The 23789-nt window shown below is 39.6% G+C and overlaps 1 protein-coding gene across 2 annotated transcripts in view; it reads left to right on the top strand.

Moving 5' to 3' along the window:
* Positions 1-23789, top strand: part of ERBB4 (erb-b2 receptor tyrosine kinase 4) — a 1557095-nt gene that overhangs the window by 1155476 nt on the left and 377830 nt on the right. For both annotated transcript variants that reach the window (XM_073646618.1, XM_073646617.1), the window contains exons 16-17: positions 4441-4485; positions 19392-19524. In XM_073646618.1, the coding sequence (XP_073502719.1) occupies positions 4441-4485; positions 19392-19524 (178 nt within the window). The remainder of the gene's footprint in view (positions 1-4440; positions 4486-19391; positions 19525-23789) is intronic.

The raw sequence follows: 23789 nt of genomic DNA, 5'->3' as shown, positions 1-23789 counted from the left end.
GAACAGAGCCAAGAGCCATGCCATAGAGATGACAAATGTGTCCTTAAAATATGGTAATGAGGTACGATGTCAACTAGATTTTTATGGCCAATCTTTTCTATGGACACCAATATGTGATTTTAACTATTTTATGCCTTGGCTTTAGGGATTACATACTATTATGGGTACTTCTGGTAGGCTGACTCAATGAAATGTGCAATTATGTGTTGATGTAATTTCTATTCCAAATCGAGGAATATTTCACTGGTGAAGAAGACACAGCTTGTACGTAGTCTGTTTTTTTCTGTAGTATCATATGGATGTGAAACCTGGACGATAAAGAAGCAAGACAGAAGAAGAAGCAATGCCTTCGAAATGTAGGGCTGGAGAAGGATGGGTTATGAATGTAACACACACTCACGGGTAGCAGAAAAAGGGAAGACCAGAAACAGGGAGACATTGCACCCACATCTAGAAAGACCCTAGTCTCACAACTCAAAAACACCACCTCGGACCAGGCTCCTTAAAAGGCCATAAAGGGGTTTCTCATACCTCCTGAGGAACCAGAGGGGAGGCCGCAACATACTGCCAACAAGAGGAGAGGAAAGTGTGCAGGAAAATATGAAAGCCAGGGTGAGAAAATTAAAACACGTTCATATAAGGTAGAGAGGGTAAGCTAAGGAGAGCCAAATGTAAATGGAACAAGTGCAATCTCCCAGGAACGTAAAGAGGTGAAAGGAAGAGGAACTGAGAAGGAAAACAAACGGATTCACTGCAGGAATTCAACTGGTGTTTACCACTTAAGGCAAACCCCTTAGCTAAAGGGCTGGAAGTTGGAACACCTAAGCCCAAGTCCACCTAGAGCTGCCTTTCTTTATCAAAGTAGATGCTTCCTCTATTGGGATGGGTGCTGTTTTTTTCACAAAAAAAGACTGGATATCTACATCCTTGTGCTTTTCACTCCCAGACGTTCACTCAAGCGGAATTCAATTATGATATAGGTGATCGCAAACGTCTGGTGGTTAAAAGAGCCTTTGAAGAATCGAAACATTGATTGGTGGGGGCAAGAAATAAGGAAAGTTGAAAGGCGTCTTTACCAATCATAAGAACCTGTTATATAATTGATGCGGCTAAATGCTTAAACACCAGGCAGGCACGGTGGGCCCTTTTGTTTGCCCGGTTTCACTTTGTCGTTACTTATATTAGGTGTTAAATCTAGTGTAGAAATGCACTCATATTATATTTCATACAAAAAGGAACAGATCTTTTTTGACAAGGCTTAAAATGGTGTTAGATTCACAAAGAGAGTCCCCTCCATCTAAACCCTATAGATGCTGTAGTTGTAATTGAGTACTGCATATAAGGGGTTAAACTACTAAGATCAGAGGTATTTCTGATCCTGGTTGTTGCACATGGTCACAATGGTGTACATTGCAATAAGGAAATAGGTTTGGGATATCTTGACTTTGTGTTTGCCTGTTGTTGATTAAAATGAATGTGTCATCAAAAAATGACCTATTGTTTAAATCAGGTTTTTGCATTAAATATATATTTTAAATATTTTTTTGGAAATGTTTTTTTCCCATATCACAATCTATATTAAAATAAAAAAATAGAAATCTTGCAATTTTCATTCATGCCACTTGTGCTTTTTAGACTCTAACTTTGTATTGTTTAAAAAAAAAATTACATGTACAGTACAGACCAAAAGTTTGGACACACCATCTCATTTAAAGATTTTTCTGTATTTTCATTACTTTGAAAATTGTACATTCACACTGAAGGCATCAAAACTATGAATTAACACATGTGGAATTATATACTTAACAAAAAAGTGTGAAACAACTGAAAATATGTCTTATATTCTAGGTTCTTCAAAGTAGCCACCTTTTGCTTTGATGACTGCTTTGCACACTCTTGGAATTCTCTTGATGAGCTTCAAGAGGTAGTCACCGGAAATGGTTTTCACTTCACAGATGTGCCCTGTCAGGTTTAGTAAGTGCGATTTCTTGCCTTATAAATGGGGTTGGGACCATCAGTTGTGTTGCGCAGAAGTCTGGTGGATACACAGCTGATAGTCCTACTGAATAGACTGTTAGAATTTGTATTATGGCAAGAAAAAGCAGCTAAGTAAAGAAAAACGAGTGGCCATCATTACTTTAAGAAATGAAGGTCAGTCAGTTCAAAAAATTGGGCAAACTTTGAAAGTGTCCCCAAGTGCAGTTGCAAAAACCATCAAGCGCTACAAAGAAACTGGCTCACATGAGGACCCCCCCCAGGAAAGGAAGACCAGGAGTCCCCTCTGCTTCTGAGGATAAGTTTATCCGAGTCACCAGCCTCAGAAATCGCAGGCTAACAGCAGCTCAGATTAGAGACCAGGTCAATGCCACACAGAGTTCAAGCAGCAGACACATCTCTACAACAACTGTTAAGAGGAGACTTTGTGCAGCAGGCCTTCATGGTAAAATAGCTGCTAGGAAACCACTGCTAAGGACAGGCAACAAGCAGACTTGTTTGAGCTAAAGAACACAAGGAATGGACATTAGACCAGTGAAAATCTGTGCTTTGGTCTGATGAGTCCAAATTTGAGATCTTTGGTTCCAACCACCGTGTCTTTGTGCGATGCAGAAAAGGTGAACGGATGGACTCTACATGCCTGGTTCCCACCGTGAAGCATGGAGGAGGAGGTGTGATGGTGTGGGGGTGCTTTGCTGGTGACACTGTTGGGGATTTATTCAAAATTGAAGGCATACTGAACCAGCATGGCTACCACAGCATCTTGCAGCGGCATTCTATTCCATCCGGTTTGCGTTTAGTTGGACCATCATTTATTTTTCAACAGGACAATGACCCCAAACACACCTCCAGGCTGTGTAAGGGCTATTTGACCAAGAAGGAGAGTGATGGGGTGCTTCCCCAGATGACCTGGCCTCCACAGTCACCAGACCTGAACCCAATCGAGATGGTTTGGGGTGAGCTGGACCACAGAGTGAAGGCAAAAGGGCCAACAAGTGCTAAGCATCTCTGGGAACTCCTTCAAGATTGTTGGAAGACCTTTTCCGGTGACTACCTTTTGAAGCTCATCAAGAGAATGCCAAGAGTGTGCAAAGCAGTCATCAAAGCAAAAGGTGGCTACTTTGTTACCTGTCATTTTAATCCTGCCTCTGATGATAATGAGCCTGCTGAAAAATGTTCCTGAAAGGACAGGACATAGGAGTCTATAAAAGCCCATGTGTCCAGTGTGAAAATTGTAAAATTACTCATTTTGTTTTTTGGTTTTAAATACAGATCGTGATTATCAAAAATGTTTAAAAAAAATTTGTAACACAAAAAGCTGATGTAAACAACACGTCGGTTTTTGATGACGCAATTATTTTGATTAAAACATCTGAACTAAAGACAGTTGATATTCTTATTTACATGAGACAGACACTTTCATAAAAGAGAGGAAATTGAGGATAAATAAAAATCACTCTTCGAATTCCCGCATCAACACGAGTCATCAAGCGAGTGAATTGAAATATGAAGATACATTAGGGAGGATCCGAAGCAGCGCCGTCCTAAGCTTTCCTTAAGCCATTTAAATGTTTCTCTCTAGTGCTACTGTATGTGACAAGACAGAGGGAAAAACATTTTTATGGAAATGCTTCATTAATGTCAATGTTTATTATATGTTGCAAACCAAAATCCAGGTGTTTGTGCATTCAGAATCTGTACCCATAAGACCATCGGATTATTTGCCTGTTAGAGATTCCAATCCTTTTCTTTTAAGCCTTTTAGTTTCCATCGAGTGCAATGGTCTACATCAGTCTGTCCTGCCGTTGCCAATTCCAATTTCAAGCTCTGGGGGTTTATACAGAAACAGAAAATAATTGTGCGTTGGCCATTTAACTGCCATTTGAATGGAGATAAGCTGTGATCCGGGCTGCTTTTTGCGAGCAGTAATCATGGGCTCAGTGTTGAGTAGGACTGAAAACGAGAGAGAGGCAGAAAAACAAGACCTTGGCATTGGGAGGTCTCCTGCGGGCACAGGTGAAGCTTGCTTGGTAGTGCTAATGCCAATTTGTAGGGGAGGGCACCACCTTTATGCCCTGCTTTCTTTGTTTACTGCTGTTTGACAACCAATCATTGTAATTATTTTTTGTCACTGGTAACAGCTGAGACAAAGGACTTTAAAGTTAACCCTTTCCTCAAATGGGAGTTTGGCTCGTAATATGAAAGGTGTCGCTTTGTTTGAAATGCTGAATATAATAGTATTGCATCTGGCTTTTAGTTTTACCTAGGGAAACACCATGAAAATCTACAATTTGTTAGCTCACCCATTCACTTATTGGCTTCTGGATAGATATTATGGTAGAATTTCTATTTTTTTTTCTTTTTTTTAATATTCTTTTAATACTTTTCTTAAGTTTTTGGACATTTTTTGTCTGTTATTCAATGTATTTTTTTTTCACATTACAGATGCAGAGGACCACGCATCAAAGACTGTATAGGAATCATAGACAGGTACCTTCTTTATTTATTTTGTGTTTTTTTTATATATATATATATATATATATATATATATATATATATATATATATATATATATTTATATGTTATTTGTATATTTTATTTTGGATACTTATATGTATATGTTTGTATGGTTTGTATCTAAATAATGCTTTCTTAATTACCAGCATATGTTGCAGGTAGGTCCTAAAATAGGGGGGGGGGGGTCATTCACCAGGACTCCTACTGATTAAAAGAATGAAGGGGCTTTGTCGCTATTTTAAAAATAGGCCATTAATGGAAAATTCTGCAAATCCCTTTAAATTCTGAGAGAACGCTATGGATAATATTTTGAGGAGGATTTTGAAGCAGATACTCTCCTTTATTGACATAAAAAGTCCTTTGAATACCCGTTAAGAACTTTTCCTATTAATTTCAATGAAAAATCCACTTGGCTGTCTCCTGAGCAGCGCACTTGTCGGGGAGGTTTATGGGCGATCGGTAGAGGTCTTCGGAGCCAGATCCTCACTGAACTGCATGGAATTAAAGGGCAATGAAACATGAAAGAGAAAAAAATAGAAAAGTTTAGTTTCTCTTTAAGTATTGACTATCTAGTTTAGGCGTAAACAGGTTAACCATTAATTTCTGCTTCAGATAAAAGTCTTGCCCTATCTCTCGTAGCTATGGATCAGGATGAATTTCATTAGTAGGTTTCTGCCAGCAATGTCTATACATATAAACCTCTTTTTCTAGCCAACCCAAATAGTCTAATGGCTCTTTATAAACTGTAAGATCTTAAAAACATGGGCTCATCAGGATTACTCACTTTCCCGCTGAACTGGGTCAGGAAATGTGGCTGCACATGTGTACCAGAAAGGAGCTTATAATTAGTCTTCCCCAGCAAAGGGATGCACACACAATGAATTAGGCTCCTCATTACCCAGACCTCATTTAACTCATGAAGCTTTAATTAACTGAGAGTCTTCCTCGTCCCCCACTGTGAGCAGTATACTTTCACTGCCGCGTAAACATCAACTGAAATTATGGATCCCTTAGAAGACATTCTGGTTAAATGAGTGAGTTTCCTTTATCACATGTTTATTGGACCCAAAAGACGAAACACATTAACACAACATAGCCAGCTCAATAGCCTTCTCGTATCCACATAGGGAATCCCCGGTTGGCCCCAGCATTCATTTGTTTACATGTTGCAGTTTATTATTGTATAGTTGATTGTGACCTCTATCCCCTACATAGTATATTTAGTCATCCTGGATCATTTCCAATGCTGTTAGGTTACATTTACACAGGCAGATTATCGTAGATGAGCATTCCTAGGAATGATAATCAGCCAGTGTAAGTAGGCTGACAATCCCCTGACAAATGAGCAAAACACTTGATTGTCCAGTGAAATTTCAAGTTTGCTTAAAAATCCCAAAATCATCATCCTCGGCAGCACATAGTCCTGTGTAAACAAGACGTGCTGCCAAGAACAAAGACAATCTATAACTGATTGTTCTGTGTGCATGGGAATTATCGTTGGTTTGCTTTAACAGCTTATTAAACAGAGCCTGTTCACAGATATGTAGCCGATTGGCAGTCGTTTAATGGCCGCCATTGGCAAGTGTAATCTCATGCTTTGTTTCTAAATCCTACCATGCTAATCCAGCTAATAAATAAAAATATATTCGTCAATTGCTTTTTCTCCTCAACATTGTAAGTAGAGTGTGGTACTGTGTTATCTGTGGAATATGGACACTTCATATCCGCTATTTACACTTGATGAACACTATTTTGCCTATTTAAAATATCTATAACTATTTTAATAGAGTCTGTTATCCCCAAAATGGCATTTAAACTACCTAAACATTTATGTATAGGAATTTTCCCCTATTTAAATCATACTGTTATGACTGAGTCCTATCACTCGTACTGGCATGAACAAACCAGGGAGATATTAAACCTGCATACCCCAGGTTCCAATACCTACTGGGCAAGTCCTGCACCTTCATGACCGTGGAGGTTGGCACCCTAAAAATATGCAATGGCACCCCCACTCAATATCGGCTGACCCTGAGTGTCCTCAACTGCACCCTCAACTAAGCAGAATGTAGCCCAAAATAACAACAGAATGTAGAGCACACAGACAGAGGGTGAGACGCAGGGCTAAGTATGTGTTCACACAGTCATACAAGAAAGATGGAAGAAAAAGAAAGGAACCCCAAAAGACATTTAGTATATGTGGTAACCCCCAGACCTTAAATGTAAAAAAATGGGAAGAGAGCTGGGAGGGGAAACACGCAAACAAACTGCAAGAGAAGCAATAGAGAAAATCTCAGCAAGATAATCCTTGACTGGGGAGCTGGGACTCTAAGCATCCATCTAATTTGGAATATAGCCAGCAAAGACTGCATGTGCATGTGCCAGGAGAGTATAAATAGCCCTTCCCAAGATGTGACAGGGCAAACAAAACCAGGAAGTGAAAACACCTGCACAGAAGCAAAATAGCAAAGCAAAAGACAAACAAGAGCATTATCATCAGATGGACAGGGCCAATACAGGCTGTGGTTCAGCAGAGAGGGAACCTGACCACGCAGCCGGAGGTCACTGGATCGAGCTCCGGAGTCTAGCCATGACACATACTAGGCAATTAAGTATAATGTTACTTTAAATTAAAAATTAACTTTTATTTGATATGCAAATGTGGGCGCTTTGGTGCACCCTTGAAATGGCCTATGCTTTGATGCCCTGTCATGCCCTCCCATTTGCATAATAAAGCTGATTGACTTGTCTCTAAGGCCCAGAGCAAACACTGCATTTCTTGTGTGCGCCTGTGCACTGACACTGGATGATTGCGGCTTCATGCTCAAAGTTTCAGTGCATGCACCCACACAACAGCTGTAGGCTCACTCTGATGTCTGGATCCTGCCTGGTATAGTAAGCAGCGGCTACAGACAGGCAGGAGCCAGACATGAAAGTGCACCTATAGCCGTTGTGTACACTAATGCACTGACACTATGAGCGTGCCGCCGTGTTCATCCAGTCCCAGTGCGCAGGCAGGAGACGCAGCATTTTCTCTGGACTATAGAGATCAATGGGATGTCTTGGCTTTATTATACAAGCAGGAGGGCATGACGGTGCATCAAAGCATAGGCCACTCCAAGGGTCTTCAGAAGTGCCCTCATTTGCATATCACATAAAAGTTGATTTTTAAGTAACTACAAAGTTTAGGTATACTTGTCTATCATGCTTTAAATAGGGGCTAGTACCCTTATATAAATGTTTAGGCAGTTTAAATGCAATTTGGGGGTTACAGATTCTTTTTATCTACAGTATAAGGAGTTTTGTTTCCTCCCATTATACTAAAAAAAACTTCTGAATAGAGTTTATATTAGTGCTTCATTTTCTTATTAGAAGTATCTGTATAATAATTAAACTGAATTTCATCTTATAGAAGAATACAGGTGATTATCGGAAGAGCAGAGTTACAAGATCTTTAATTATTGTAAATCCGTATTACCTAATAAGTGTTCAGCAAACTGAACCAGATGGAGATGACCAAGGAGATGTACTGTAGCTCATATTATAGAAAATTCAATGATTTTTTTTTCAATTAAAAAGTAATTAAAAAAACTTACAAAGTTCCCACTTGAAAATGTTAATCCTCAACAAGACTTAAAAGTTTCTAGGCTTGCCCAGTGTAAAAAAAACAACAAAACCAAATGAGCTTTACGTACCCACCGCTGTTTCAGTGTTGCCTACCATACATGGATCTTGTTGATGTTATGACTACAGCACACAACACCGCTGCAGGCAATCACTGAGCTCATTAAGACCCCTAAGCTCATTTATTTGCTGAATGGTCATGTCACTATAGTTATGATGTCACCGCTGCAGCCTTTCAACAAAGACAGCAGCAGGGGCAAAAAGACAGCACTGGAGCAGCATTGGTTTAGTAAAGCTCAGTTTGATATTTTTACATTGGTCAAGCAGATTTGCAAATTTTGCAATTTATTTATAATTAAAAATTCTCTCCATTCATAAAATTCATAATAACAGGGATTTTTTTAATGTATTTGCTAATTTTATTATTTTTTAACTTATTTTAATTTTTTTTGTTTATTTATTGTTTTTATTTGTTCCCTAAGTTACTGGCTGCTGCTGCAGACTATCAGAGGTGCCTAGCTTCCTAGACAAGAAGCCTGTGCTTTCAAGCTCTTAGCTATACAGCTTGTAAGCTCTGCTCTGAAGCCAGCTAGATCCCGCAAATGTCAGGTTCCCTGCGATTCTCCAAAGCTGCAGAGGTAAAGCTGTCTCTGCTTGGAGAATATGAAAGCTCAGTTGGGACCAGTGACTCAACCAAGTCGCTGATCTAAACTGTCGATCATTAGGAATGCATTGCTCCCTGGCAAACAGGAAGTTGGGAGGAAGGGGAGCGGGGCACTTCTAAAGAATAAAGATGAGAAAAGCCCTTTAACAGCCCTGTCAACACTGGAGTTTGTGTACATCTGTATAGAGTTTGTATGTACTCTCCACACCCCAAAAACATGCAGATAAATGAAGTGGTTTGTTATAAGATTGGCTCTAGTGTGTATGTATCTAAAATCGGATTTTGAGTCTCATTGGGACAGGCGATGATGTGAATAAGGAGTCACTGTGTTCACTTACTCAGCTCTGCGGAATATTGGTTCTTTCTGTGCACAGAGATGTAGCAAGAGGATGCTCTCATAGAAAGTAAATTAGAGTCCGCCTATGCAAAAAGCGAAAGGTGCGCCACTCCAGTTAGTGAAGCGATTGCTGCACCAGTAAATCCACCAATTAGCATTTCAAGCTCTTCTGGAGATGAAAAAGCCACTTTCTTAACTTCTGGAAAATTCTGGGAGTTGCATAAATGTCAAATACTCTGAGCCAGCAGTTATTCTAGGTGTTCTGAAACAGCACATGAACTATTAGAGCAATAAATAAACTATTTTTTTTCCATAAAAATATTTCATATAATGAAATAACAAGTTGTTAGTAAATTTGAACATGCAAACCTTAAGCCTGACTGAAACACGAGTTACTTCTACAAGAAAAGGGGAGGATTTAATCAGCATTAAAGCACCTTTTTATGGTGGCCAATAGTTTAGGGTAGAGAATCTTGATGACAGGTTTACTTTAAGGCCGATGGAGTCACTTTGTCTGTTCAACCTCAGGCACGTCCTCTCGCTGTTCTCAATAACTGCAGACTGTCCCTACGATGGCCACACTTCCTCTTCCTGTGTTTCATCACCACCTGTAGCTCCACCTCTGACATTCTATAAGTATCTTACAGTTTTTCAACAATGCTTAGACAATAGCGACATCTTATGACTGAATAACAACATTACTGCAGATGATCAAACCTATTTACAACAGGTACAGGATTATACAGATGCAGAAACAGGTATACACATTTATACCACCCTGGTGAGCCGACACACATCTCACAGAGGAAATGACGTGTTTCAAAAACGTGATATGAACCCAACCTTAGGCTAAAAAACTTGGGTTGCAGCTTAAACCCCACGAAAACAAAGAAATTCAACATATCCAATCTTTCTTTCCCCCAACAGCATCTGTCATTTCTTCTCCAGCTGAAATCTGAGGTTTGAGTTCACATTGCTCTTACAGGTGCTTCTCACAAAATTAGAATATCATCAAAAATGTAATTTATTTCAGTTCTTCAATACAAAAAGTGAAACTCATATATTATATAGAGCCATTACAAACAGAGTGATCTATTTCAAGTGTTTATTTCTGTTAATGTTGATGATTATGGCTTACAGCCAATGAAAGCACAAAGGTCATTATCTCAGTAAATTAGAATACTTTATAACAACAACTTGAAAAATGATTTTAAAATTCCGAAATGTTGACCACTGAAATGGTTTATACATGTTGCAGATACATATTTTTACTGTACATCAGGAACTTATAATGGAAATGTTGTGTGTTCTGTTCTTTTGTCCTTGTCACACTGATTAACTACTAATGAGGGTCCTGTATTTCACTCAAAACAAAAACCCATAAAAATGGAAATTTACCTCAGTTAAGTAAATTAACACATTTGGAACTGTAGTGACTAAAAGGTTAATACCTGCTAATTTGTGGCTAATTTCTGCACACATTTGCCACCTGTTCTAGAGAGATAAATGTACTTTGTGCCTTTTCAACAAATTGTTGTTCTAAATTTGTGTTCTGGCAATTATCAGAAATTACTGCATTAAGAGGAATTTTCGACAGTGGCTGAAGCTTCCAGGCTTAGCAAATCACCCCATCTTGCTAAATGGTTTCCCTTTGATGAGATCGTTGCTAAGATGCAAAGCGTTATCCAAATTGCCGGCTCATTGTAGCTTTATGTTTAACATGTTTGTGTATTTCTGCTTATGAACTGTTCACCTTTGCACTGTATGATCGCCCAAAGAATCATTTTATTAGTCTGAGATACGCTTCACAAGTTCACCGCATGAAGATAACATCCATTAAAGACATCTCGGACCATTGGATATGGTCTTTGAAGCTTCGACTGCTACATGTCGCAATATAAAAAGATCTACACATTTTGTGTTTTGTTTTTCATTTTATTCTATTATGCAGTTCTGATACTTGAGGCAATTACTACATGCAGTTTCTGATTAGGAACATCTAAGCTAGAAGCACTCGGACACAATTTAATTGCATTTTTTACATTTTCTGGTATGATACATGTAATGTAGACTTTACCGATGCCTCCTAGATAACTCAAGGCAACTGTTAGACCATGGTGTTTCATTAATTGCAGTACTGTGGTCATGGGTATCATTTAAATACACATTATGTAGATCTTCAGGGTTTGCCTGAGTTGCTCCTAAGTACTTGGGTATATTTCCATACTGCAAAAGCAAATAAATGATGTGTAGATTGTGTTCCTATGAAATATACAAAAATTGGCTGTTGACTGTCAACACAGGGAAAAGGGCCTCCTTTGCTTCTCAAATCACCATTCATTACTTTGGTTGAGGAGAGACATTGGAAGTGCTGTTCTGTATCAAGCACAGCAGCAAACACCTTGGACCAAAACAACTACCAGCAGATGGAAAAGCTACCATATTACTAACTTAAACAGTGGATAAAAAAAGTCTACACACCTTTGTTAAAATGCCAGGTTTTTTGTCATATAAAAAATCATGCCAAGAAGAATTTCTAAAGAATGGATAAAGAAAAAACTAAAGCAATGTGGTTGCATAAATATGCACACCCTTAAACTAATATTTTGTTGACGTATTCTTCCAATATGTGACAACATTCAGTCTTTTTGGCTGGGAGTTTATCAACATAGCAGATCTAGAATTGGCAATCTTTGCCCAGTCTTCCTTGCAGTAGCTCCAAATCTGTCAGATTGCAAGGACATCTCTTGTGTACTGCACACACAGATTTTCAGTTGGATTCAGGTCTGGGCTTTGGCTGGGCCAATTCATATCTTTTATCTTCTGGTAAAGCAATTCTTTTGATGATTTGTAGATATGCTTAGGGTCATTGTTGTGCTTAAAATGTGAAATGTCTCTTCATCTTTGCCTATTTAGTAGAGGACTGAATGTTTTGTTACAAAGTTTGCTGATATTTTGAACTGTTCATAATTCTGCTCCAGCTGCAGAAAAACTGCTTCAAAGCATAATGCTGCCTACACCATGCTTTACTGTGGGTATGGCATTCTTTTGGTGATGCGCAGTGTTAGCTTTGCGATAAACATACCTTTTGGCATTATGAGCCAAAAAGTTCAACTTTGGTCTCATCGGACCATAAGATCTTTTCCCACGTACTTTTGGCAGATTTTATGAAGGTTTTGGCAAATTATAGCCTGGCTTGGATGTTTTTCTTTGTAGGAAAGGCTTCCATCTTACCACCCTAACCCACAGGCCAGTCATATGAGGAATACTGGAGACTGTTGTCACGTTTAGTACACAAACAGTACCTGCCAGACTGTAGGCCTCTTGGTAGCCTCCCAGTCTAATTTTCTTATTGCCTTTTTTTATTATTTTTTGAGGAACATCCAGTTCTAGGTAATATCACTGTTGTGCCAAATTTAAGCCACTTCTTGATGACTGTCAGCACAGTGTTCCATGGTATATCTAATGCCTTGGAATTAGTTTTGTACCCTTCTACTCACTGATAACTTTCCACAATTCCACACTGAACTATGGCTTTTGCTGAGAAAATGCCAGGAAAATCTTACCAAAACAGCTAAACTTTATATGGGGTTAATCAGAATCTGTTATGATACTGGTGTAGCACTGCTAGATTCCAATGGCCGAAGGAGCACGAGCAGGAACAGTAAGTGGTAGTAGATGTTCTTGGAGTTAGCAAAGGAGTTGTCGGAAACAATCCATAGATAGGTAAGAACAGTCTGGGTAAGAATGTTCAGGAGCTGGAGACTAGAGCTAGACTAAACAGCTAGACAACAATACTCAAGCAATGTATGAAAGATCCATGTTTCTTTAAGTAGGCCCAAACAGGAAACAAGATGAATTTGACAGGTTCAGAATCCGCCATATTAATAAAAGGCAATTGCAGAACACAACAGCAGCCTCCAGTGGTAAGGAGTGAAATTGCAGCACAATTATTAACGTGAACAATAGCGGCCACTAGTGGTCAAACTGTAGAAGGACAACAGGAATCCTGACAGAATCACTTTAAATGATGGCAGCTGTGTACTGACTATTATCTAACATGAGTGTAAATGTAATTGGCTAATTCTGAGCACAACCACATCCCCAATTATAAATGGGTGTTCACATGTATGCAACCACATTATTTTTCTTTTGATATTTTTATTTCCCTCTCTCAAAATGATTTAAGTATGTTTCACAATGGATTTGTAAAGATTCTAGGTGACAATAAAAGTGGAAAAAGTTCTGAAATGATTCTTCTTGGCTTGATCTTTTTACATAACAGAAATCTGACATTTTAACATGGGTGTGTAGCTTTTTATATTCACTGTATGCCTTACTATTTAACTTTATTTAGCTGCTTTAGCTATATTGTTTTACCTTGATAAACCTCTTTACTACAGAACCAAACTAACATTCAAAATATTTGGATCTATAAATGAGTTTTTAGCCAAACCAGATATTCTGTTTTGCACTGAGAAGGGGCAAAGACCCCGAATCACCTGTCTGCAAATGGAGTTTCTGGTTTGGCTTCTTATCCTAAATTCTGTGGCAAGGCTCATTAAGGGGTTGATATTGATTTATAGGATTTATAGGATTGCTACTTCCAATAGGTGGTGCTAAAGATCAAGTATTCTTGCTCTCTAAAGAGGCTTTTTGCATATTTAAATTCCCAAATAGCCTTGCATGGCCTATAAGTCTCTTTACGCTGGCTTGCTACTCTCCACAAGGGGAAACCTTCACCTTAGATTCTAGTTAGGGGCCTCTCATCTAGCCAAATCAGCTCTTCAGCTTTGCACTGAGGATGGGCAAACACCCTGAAACATGTGTCAACAAATGGAGTTTCTTGTTTGGCTTCTTATTCTAAGTCATGTGAAAAGGCTTGTTAAAGTGTTGTTATTGACTGGTGTATGGCACTGATGAGAGCTGTGATAATTCATTGTAATTGTAACAAGCTGTTCACCTGTGTGATAATCACTTGCCCGTGGACATTTTTAGTCTCTGGAAGGATAGAACACTGGAGGAATTGATACACAAAAATATATATTTAGAACATTGCAAAATGTATTTGTTAAAGAAAAAAGACCTCCGTATTTCATTGCATTAACATAAATACATCTGATACGCTGCTTAAAGTCACCTGACTGATGTAGCAGGTGGATGCCATTTGGTGAGTACAGTTAGGTCCAGAAATATTTGGACAGTGAGACAAATTTTGGCATTTTAGCTGTTTACCAAAACATATTCATGATATAGTTATGTAATCAATATGGGCTTTAAATACAGACTCTCAGCTATAATTTGAGGGTATTCATGTCCTAATTGTAGTAAAGGTTTAGGAATTACAGCTCTTAAATAAGTAGCTGCCTCTTTTTAAAGTGAACCTGTCACATGAAAAACTGCTATTAACCTGCAGTTATGGGTTTAATATGCAGGTTAATAGCATTCTGAACCTGCCTGGCGCCCGCACTTAAGCCCCGCTGCCATTAGGAAATACACTTTATTCCTCCCAGCAGCATTCGGTGTTCAGCCGTACGGGTGGCATGGGCATGGGTTCAATCACGGCTCTGTGTTAAGAGAGCAGCGACTACAACCGCATACCTGGCATTAACAGACAGTTGACTCTAATGATGAGCACTATTAACCTGCAGAATAACCCCATATATGCAGGTTAATAGTGTTTTTTCACTTGACAAGTTCCCTTTACATGGACCAAAAGTAATTGGACAATTATGTGAAATGCCTTTTATTGGGCTGCATGGGCTTTTCCCTCATTAATCCACCATCAATTAAGCAGGTAAAATGTCAGGAGCTGGTTCCAGGTTGGAATTTGCGTTTGGAAGCTGTTGTTGTGAACCTACAACATGCGGACAAAAGAGCTCTCAATGGAAGAGAAACAGACCATCATTAGGTGGAAAAATGAAGAAATCGGTCAGAGAGAAAGCAGAAATGTTAGGAGTTTCAAAATCAACAGTTTGGTACCTTCTACAAAAAGAGCACATTGGTGAGCCTAGGATCTCAAAAAAGCCTGGATATCCATGGAAGACAACAGTGGTGGATGATCGCAGAATCATTTACATTGTGAAGAAAAATCCCTTCACAATATTCACCCATGTGTAGAAGACAGCCCAGGAAGTAGGAGATTCAATATCTAAACCTGCCATGAAGAGAAGACTTTGTGAGAGAAAATACTGAGGATTCACCACAAGGTGCAAACCATTAATCAGCCTTAACAATAGAAAGGCCATATTGGACTTTGACAAAAAACATGGACGGATGAAACTAAGATCAACCTGTACCAGAATGATGGGAAGAAGAAAGTATGGAGAAGGCTTGGAACAGCTCATGATCCAAAATACACCACATCTTCTGTAAAACATAGTGGAAGCAGTGTGATGGCATGGGCAAGCATGGCTTCTAATGGCACTGGGTCACTAGTGTTTATTAATGATGTGACTGAAGTCAAAAGCAGCCAAATGAATTCTGAAGTGTACAGGGCGATACTTTCTGCTCAGATTCGACCAAATGCTGCAAGATTGATTCGATAGCACTTCACTGTACAAATGGACAATGATCCAAAACATACTGTGAAAGCAACTCATGGGTTTTTTAAGTAAAAGAAGTGGAATATTCTTCAATGGCCGAATCAATCACCAGATCGCATACCCATCGAGCAGCATTTCACATGCTTAAGACAAAACTTAAGGCAGAAAGACCCACAAATAAGCAACAATTGAGGTCAGCTACAGTAAGGCCTGGCAAAGCATCACAAAGAAGGAAACCCAGCATTTGGTGACATCCATGGCTTCCAGACTTCAGTCAGTCATTGCCTGCAAAGGATTCTTTACAAAGTATTAAAAATAAACATTTTATTTATTGGAAAGTTAATTTGTCCAATTACTTTTGAGCCCCTGAAATGAGGAAGATTTGTAGAAAAATGGTTACAATTCCTAAATGTTTTTCTAGATTTTTTTGTTCAGCTCTTTTAATTAAACCTGAAAGTCTACACTTGCATCTCAGTTGTTTCATGTTAAATAATAAATCGTGGTCTGCGGAGCACAAATCATAAAGATTCGCTCACTGTGCCAATATTTCTGGCCCTAACTGTATGTCTGAGTTTGTTATTTTTTACATATCCTGTCCCTTTGGGAACATTTTATTTTGCCCGGACAGCCACTTTAACTACTAGATGGTACATTTTCCTACCAGAGGGTACACAGATAGACTTTATTATTCTTTGGGGGCCTATAGTGGGCTATTGGGGAAGAAACGAGATTTTATTAATATTCTTCACCTTTACTGCCTTAAAGCAATTTTAACAGCCCCCTATTTTAAGATGCACAAAAGAGCTGACGCGCCCCCTGGGCCGTGGGGTACTCGGCAGCCGGGCCTCTGGTTGCCGGTATGGGGGTTATCACGGTGGCTGGCCCGATCCGTGACCCAGGGCGGTCAGTAAAAAGGGGGGATATTATTATATGGGATTGGAAAGTTTGTGACGCCACCTGTGGTGTCTGGTGAGGATCACCAGCGCTGCAACAGTCCTCTGAGGCAGATGTTAGGGCAGCTTGTGATGGGACGGCTTCCCACAGGTGGAGCAGGCCTCAGGGCAGTGTAGGTGAATGGAAGTTGCGCTGGGCATTGTAGTGCAGGGAGGGAATGATGGCGCGGACGAAATAATTGGATAGAGGCAGTGCAGTGCAGTCATCCGTGTTTTTACTCACAGTTCTTAAGGCAGTCCACAGGTGCACTGTACAGGTGAAGGCCTACCGCGTCGCTCTGCGTTCACCGGGCAGGGGTTCAATCCTTCCTCAGGCAGCTTGGGAATACCTGGCAGAACCCCACTTTCTCGTGTTCCTATTTTGACCGTCTTCACACTAGGTCCTTCTCCCTCCTGCCCTGCGCTGCCCACTCTGAGTCCTGTTCGGGTACTCTGAAGTCCCTCCTGTCCGTCGGAGTTACAGACTTGCTATACCCTCAGGGGACTAGAATGCTGCTACGATCCCTCTGTCTTCTGACACATGCGGGGCATACGGGTGCCGTCCTGCACGCGCCGTACCCCCTAGGATCCTTTCTTAGAACGGAGCCTACTCCCTGCTCCCCTCCTGGGCCTCCCGACTTGACCCTACTTGTGGAGCATATCTCCTAATGAGACTCTGCTCCCGGACTGTTCTTCTGAACTGTCCCGAGCTGTTCTTCTGAACTGCTCTCCAGAACTGACCTGCCACCCTAAGATGGCTTCCCTATTTATACTCCTACCAAAGTGCTCCCTCTAACTACTTCCTCCACCCACACCCACTACTGGTTCCCCCTACCTTTGGGTTCCCCCCACTCCAGCCAGGGTCAGGGCTCAGCAGCTGCGCTCTGCATGTTGCCCCTTCAGCCGGCCTGGAGCAGTGTAGTGTTGGATGCAGGTGTTTTGGGGTTCCGTGCAGCACTCCCTCCTTACCTGAGAGAAGGGAGACACCACACCTCTGGGTAAGGTGCAGTACCTCTGTGGCGACTGAACCCTCAGGGGCGCCACAGGTCATTATTACACTATACTGTATATCTGGCACTATTGTTTCCAGGGGCACTTTTTGTGGTGCACTTATTTGGGAGGATAATGATAATATTTCTAAAATACATGATTTGGGGGAACTGTGCAGCACAGAAAGTACTGTGATCATGGCTGATTAGGCAACGACAAGCACAGAACTTCTTACATCTGTATAACAAGGAGTCTGTATAGATTTTGTCAGGACAATCCCAAAAAACAAATCTCAAAAGCGACAGGGTTTATACACACTCCACCTAAGAGTGGACACTTTGCCCATTTCGGAGGTGTCCTTGGGCAGTCCGATAATTGCAGCTTAAATGTCCCGATTATGGACTAGGAAATGTTGGTATCACTTGCAGTAAAGCCTCAGATTGACATAGACAGAACTTTTAAGAGTTTCACCAATCATTTAATAAAAATGTATGCATTGTTAACTGTAACTCTCACAAAATGATGACTTTTCAGGGCACTCAATGCTTATATAATTACTGCACACACCATTATCCCACCGCCACAAGGTCCATCCTGGGATTGACAACACAGCTGTACCTAGACTGAACAGGAGGGGAACACTCGTTCTATTTGGATTCCGCCATAGAATGCTATGAACGTTATTGAGAGCTCATGTATTTCAGAAGCTCCCATGCTGGGAAAGTATTCTTCACTTTGCTGCATTGTATCTTGGCTGAATTAGCAAACCATTCTTACTAAGTTAATGCTGCATCCGGTAATGAGATAAGACCCCATCACTGAGGTTCTTAAGGCTTTGTAATCCTACGAAACCCTCTACTACTTATACAGCACAACTAATGCACAGGGGGAAGCAAACTGCAGCGTCTTTGTAATCAGAGCATCGCTTCATTAAAGAGATAATTGACTGCCTATCTTTATGCATAGAAAGCCACCTCTCTAATAGATGTGTTGTGGCGCAGACTTTCCATAGGCTGCTTTATCAGGGATGAAACTGCTGATGGCGGTAACTTCCACTGCAGCCTTGCTTATTGTTGAGTCACAGCCGAGACGTGGGTGTCTTTAAAATCCTCATTCTCTATTAGATGCACATTGCTTTTGCAATAAAGTGTTACTACTTTACTATTTAACATCAACCATGACATCTAATTAAAATCATAAGGATAATGTTGTAATTAGAATACTTGTAAATAGTAAAGACTTATGTGACGCTTAATTTCTATTGATCATCAGTTGGCAGAATTTAATTACGGATAAGAAGTTTTAAGCGTAACTGTTCATTCTTTGTTTTGTTGCGGCGTCGAGGTCCCAGATGTAGCGGGGCTGAATTTGTCAACTGGTGCATCATGATGTCATAATGTATTATCTGTGGCTTTAAAAGGAATCTGTCTGCAGTATTTCAGACCCCAAATTATTTATATGCACATTTAGCTCTTTAAAAGACAAGTCCAGCTATACCTTTACATAGCAAGTCCGTTCCTGTGTTCTTTGAATTGATTGAATTGATATGTAAATGAGGCTGAAGAGCTATTTGTAGGTCTGAAGCCTCTGTCACTCCAACTCTATTCGACTTATAAATGATGACAGTCAGATACTTTATAGCAATTTGTGACATAATCAACACTTGGAAAAAAATAGATTCTGCAGTCTGATTTGTCTGGTACATTGTTACTACTAGTACTCCTGTTAATATACTTTTTGTCATTGTCAATATAACTGAATATCATGTTTTTTGCTTTTAATGATAGAACTCCCCTGATCGCAGCGAGTGTTATCGGAGGGTTATTTATTATAGTCATCATGGGACTGACCTTCGCAGTCTACGTTCGCAGAAAAAGCATTAAAAAGAAGAGAGCTTTACGCAGGTTCCTAGAGACAGAGGTAAGAATTTGCCACCAAGCACCAAAGAACAATCAAAGATTGTAAGGTCAAGTCACACTGCTCTTTTATGGTCCATTGTTATGTTATGAAGGTGCTGTCCTTATACTTGGTATTTTATCATGACTGTCTTGTTCACGGCCTGTTTGTCAGCTGTCTGCACAAAGCTTTAAGCTCAGTCATCCAAAGAGCATGGCCATTGTTTTCAAAAAATTCTTATTTTACAATTATTAACTTTTTTATAGTTTCAATTTTGCTAATTATTTTTTTCATGTTAGCTTTTGCTATTGATTATATATTATAAAGTATAATATGTTAATCATTTTTTTCTCAGTGGATACAATGACAGCAAAACCATCATATGTATATGGTTTTATTAGACTCTTGTTGTTTTACAACTTTTAAATTCTAAAAATTTTTGCTCTAAAATAACAAACAAACCAAGCTGTACTCACCTTCCCCAGGTCCACAGGTAAGTTTCCGACTATTTTCTTGATGTTTAGCTTTGGCTATGACATTGATGCAACGTTGGCAATTGGCCAGCTGCACGTCTATCTCACTTGGATCCTCTATACACACAAGCGTTCAGCTCCTGTGCTGTCTATGAGAGATTGTCAGCCAGACGTCTCTGGTGACAACTTATCTTATCAGACATGCCAGATCCTTCTCTCCCCCAACATCATCTGAGGAGCACTGGGAGGCTCCATTCTCATTAGACTTTTGGCCAAGACCACCAATGTTGGTGGGTTTGGCTGATGTTATTCTAATGTAGCCCCTAGCGTGAGCTCCAGTGATTTATATAACCTGCGGTCAGCTTTGACCATAATATCTCAGGGTTTAACTGTAAAAACTGAAGTTAACACCGATTCCAAGCTTCATCTGTTGCAGCATGGAGTCAGCTGGATTGTTCAGGGGATTACCTGCTCCCCATGCCATGCTTTTACAACATGGCACAGGACGGAATGTTTAAACTTCAATACAATATACATATAATAATATGGTAAGGCCAGATTCACACCATGCCTATGGGATATATTCAGTGGGACTATTTGAAGGGATCCACAAAATATATACTCCAGAAAATTCAACTGAATTCATAAAAATACATTTTAGTCCTGATTTATCATTTGTGGGGTTTTTAAGTCACTTTTTTGTCTTGTGGGATTAGTTGCCATTTTTGTTGCCAAATTTGTCATCAGAACACATGTCCTGAACCGTTTTGTGACTCTTGGCGCCAAAAGCTGCAAAAATTATGCCAAAATCTTGACGTACTCAAAAATACACCAGGGAAAGACCAGAGTGAAGTTGCACCAAATTTTGCAACTTTTTAAAAAGACGTAATTGCCGAATCAGGCTAAAGCATCGGGAATTGCTGTGTCCACAAAGTGGACAACAAAATAAAATCTGGCAAGTACATGTAGATTATATTTGAAAAAAAATATAGAAATAGTATAACAAGTTAGGTGCAAACAAAAAAAGGAGTAAAACACACAAAACTAAAACAGGAGCAAAGGCAATGATGTATCGGGCCATACTCTGTGGCCCAGACTTTTTTTTCACACAGTTGTATTAATAATCATAGCTAGAAGTACTTTTTACTACCAACATAGACCAGCCCAAAGTACATTTTTTTAATACAATTTATTCAACCAAGGATGGTCCAATTCCTGGCACAAAAGTTGGGTATGATCACATACAGTGCCTTGTAAAAGTATTTGGCCCCCTTGAACTTTTCTACCTTTTCCCACATTTCTGGCTTCAAACATAAATATATAAAATTCTAATTTTTTTTGGGAAGAATCAACAACAAGTGGGACACAATTGTGAAGTGGAACAAAATTTATTGGATATTTTAAACTTTTTAAAAAAATTAAAAACTGAAAAGTGGGGCGTGCACTATTATTCGGCCCCCTTGAGTTAATACTTTGTAGCGCCACGTTTTGCTGCGATTACAGCTGCAAGTCGCTTGGAGTATGTCTCTATCAGTTTTTCACATCGAGAGGCTGAAATGCTTGCCCATTCTTAGTTGCAAAACAGCTAAGGCTCATTGAGGTTTGATGGAGGGCTTTTGTGAACAGCAGTTTTCAGCTCTTTCCACAGATTCTCGATTGGATTCAGGTCTGGACTTTGACTTGGCCATTCTAACACATACGTTTATTTTTGAACCATTCCATTGTACATTTTGCTTTATGCTTGGGATCATTGTCTTGTTGGAAGATAAATCTCCGTCCCAGTCTCAGGTCTTTTGCAGACTCCAACAGGTTTTCTTCCAGAATGGTCCTGGATTTGGCTCCGTCCATCTTCCCATCAATTTTAACCATCTTCCCTGTCTCTGCTGAAGAAAAGCAGGCCCAAACCATGATGCTGCCACCACCATGTTTGGCAGTGGGGATGGTGTTTTGAGGGTGATGAGCTGTGTTGCTTTTACGCCAAACATATCATTTTGCATTGTGGCCAAAAAATTTGATTTTGGTTTCATCTGACCAGAGCACCTTATTCCAAATGTTTGGTGTGTCTCCCAGGTGGCTTGTGGCAAACTTCAAACAAGACTTTTTATGGATATCTTTGAGAAATGGCTTTCTTCTTGCCACTCTTCCATAAAGACCAGATTTCTGCAGTGTACGACTGATTGTTGTCCTATGGACAGACTCTCCCACCTCAGCTGTAGATCTCTACAGTTCATCCAGAGTGATCATGGGCCTTTTGACTGCATCTCTGATCAGTCTTCTCCTTGTTTGAGATGAAAGTTTAGAGGGACGGCCAGGTCTTGGTAGATTTGCAGTGGTCTGATACTCCTTCCATTTCAATGTGATCGCTTGCACAGTGCTCCTTGAGATGTTTAAAACTTGGGAAATCTTTTTGTATCCAAATCCGGCTATAAACTTCGCCACAACAGTATCTAGGACCTGCCCAGTGTGTTCCTTGGTCTTCATGATGCTCTCTGCACTTGAAACAGAACCCTGAGACTATCACAGAGCAGGTGCATTTATAAGGAGACTTTATTACACACAGGTGGATCCAATTTATCATTACCAGTCATTTAGGACAACATTGGATCATTCAGAGATCCTCACTGAACTTCTGGAGTGAGTTTGCTGCACTGAAAGTAAAGGGGCCGAATAAAATTGCACACCCCACTTTTCAGTTTTTAATTTTTTTAAAAAGTTTAAAATATCCAATAAATTTTGTTCCACTTCACGATAGTGTCCCACTTGTTGTTGATTCTTCCCCCAAAAAAATAGAATTTTATATCTTTATGTTTGAAGCCAGAAATTTGGCAAAAGGTAGAAAAGTTCAAGGGAGCCAAATACTTTCACAAGGCATTGTATACAAAGACAGCATTCAAGAAGGGCTATATGCTATAAAAATATGGTAATCTCATAAAAATAGCATTGAGGTATGATGTAAAATTCATCTGAAAAAGGTTGAACATGATGGACATGTGTTATTTTCCAAAGCATTCTTCAGTAACTATAAGTGTGCACCGGTAACTATGCAAAAGTTCACCTTTTCATTGTGCCATTACATTGCGAATACAAAAATGGTGACATTTTATCTCAAAGAGTGAGAATTTTTTAAAAAGGTGTAAAGGCCAACATGTCAAATGTGAATAACAGATGTGGCAAGAAGCCTTATCTGTACTTCAGCATCAATTTTTTTCTTGCAAAAAATTCTTGTAAAAAAATAACCAAGATGGTTACATACTAGTTTATTAGTATTAGATAAGAAAAGGAGATAAGCGGCCACTATTTTACAACTTTGTCTTTTCTGATATTGTTACTTTCTGAGATCTGAGAAGTAACAATATGACAATATTATGTAAACTACATTGTTGTCACCTGCAGATGTTGCAAAGTTTAAATTTGACAAAAAAAAAACAGCACCAGCTTGATACTTAAGAAGAACTTGTCACAGAAGATTTTCTCACTTAGGCCTCATTCAGACATTTGTTTTTTCATGTACGTGTTCTATCCATAATTTTAGTATACTCAATATAGTCTTTGGAGCTGTTCACATCTTTGACTTATATTCGAACTGTGTGATCGCATTGAATCAGAGACATGTCCGGATAGTTACGGTTGTTACGGTGTGTGAGGCATAGGAGGATTAAGACTTAAAGGGAATCTATTATCATGTTTTTGCCACCTTATCTAAGGACAACATGATGTAGGGATAGAGACCCTGATTCTAGTCATGTGTCACGTACTGGGCTGCTTGCTGTAGTTTTGATAAAATCACAATTTTCTATGCTGCAAATCTACCAGTTC

The sequence above is a fragment of the Phyllobates terribilis genome, unplaced genomic scaffold (assembly GCF_046119375.1).
Source record: "Phyllobates terribilis strain yellow unplaced genomic scaffold, ASM4611937v1 Scaffold_9__5_contigs__length_417890890, whole genome shotgun sequence".
NCBI classification, from domain to species: Eukaryota; Metazoa; Chordata; class Amphibia; order Anura; family Dendrobatidae; genus Phyllobates; species Phyllobates terribilis.
Note: the sequence above shows the minus strand (reverse complement) of the source record. Positions and strands in the feature narration are given on the sequence as shown.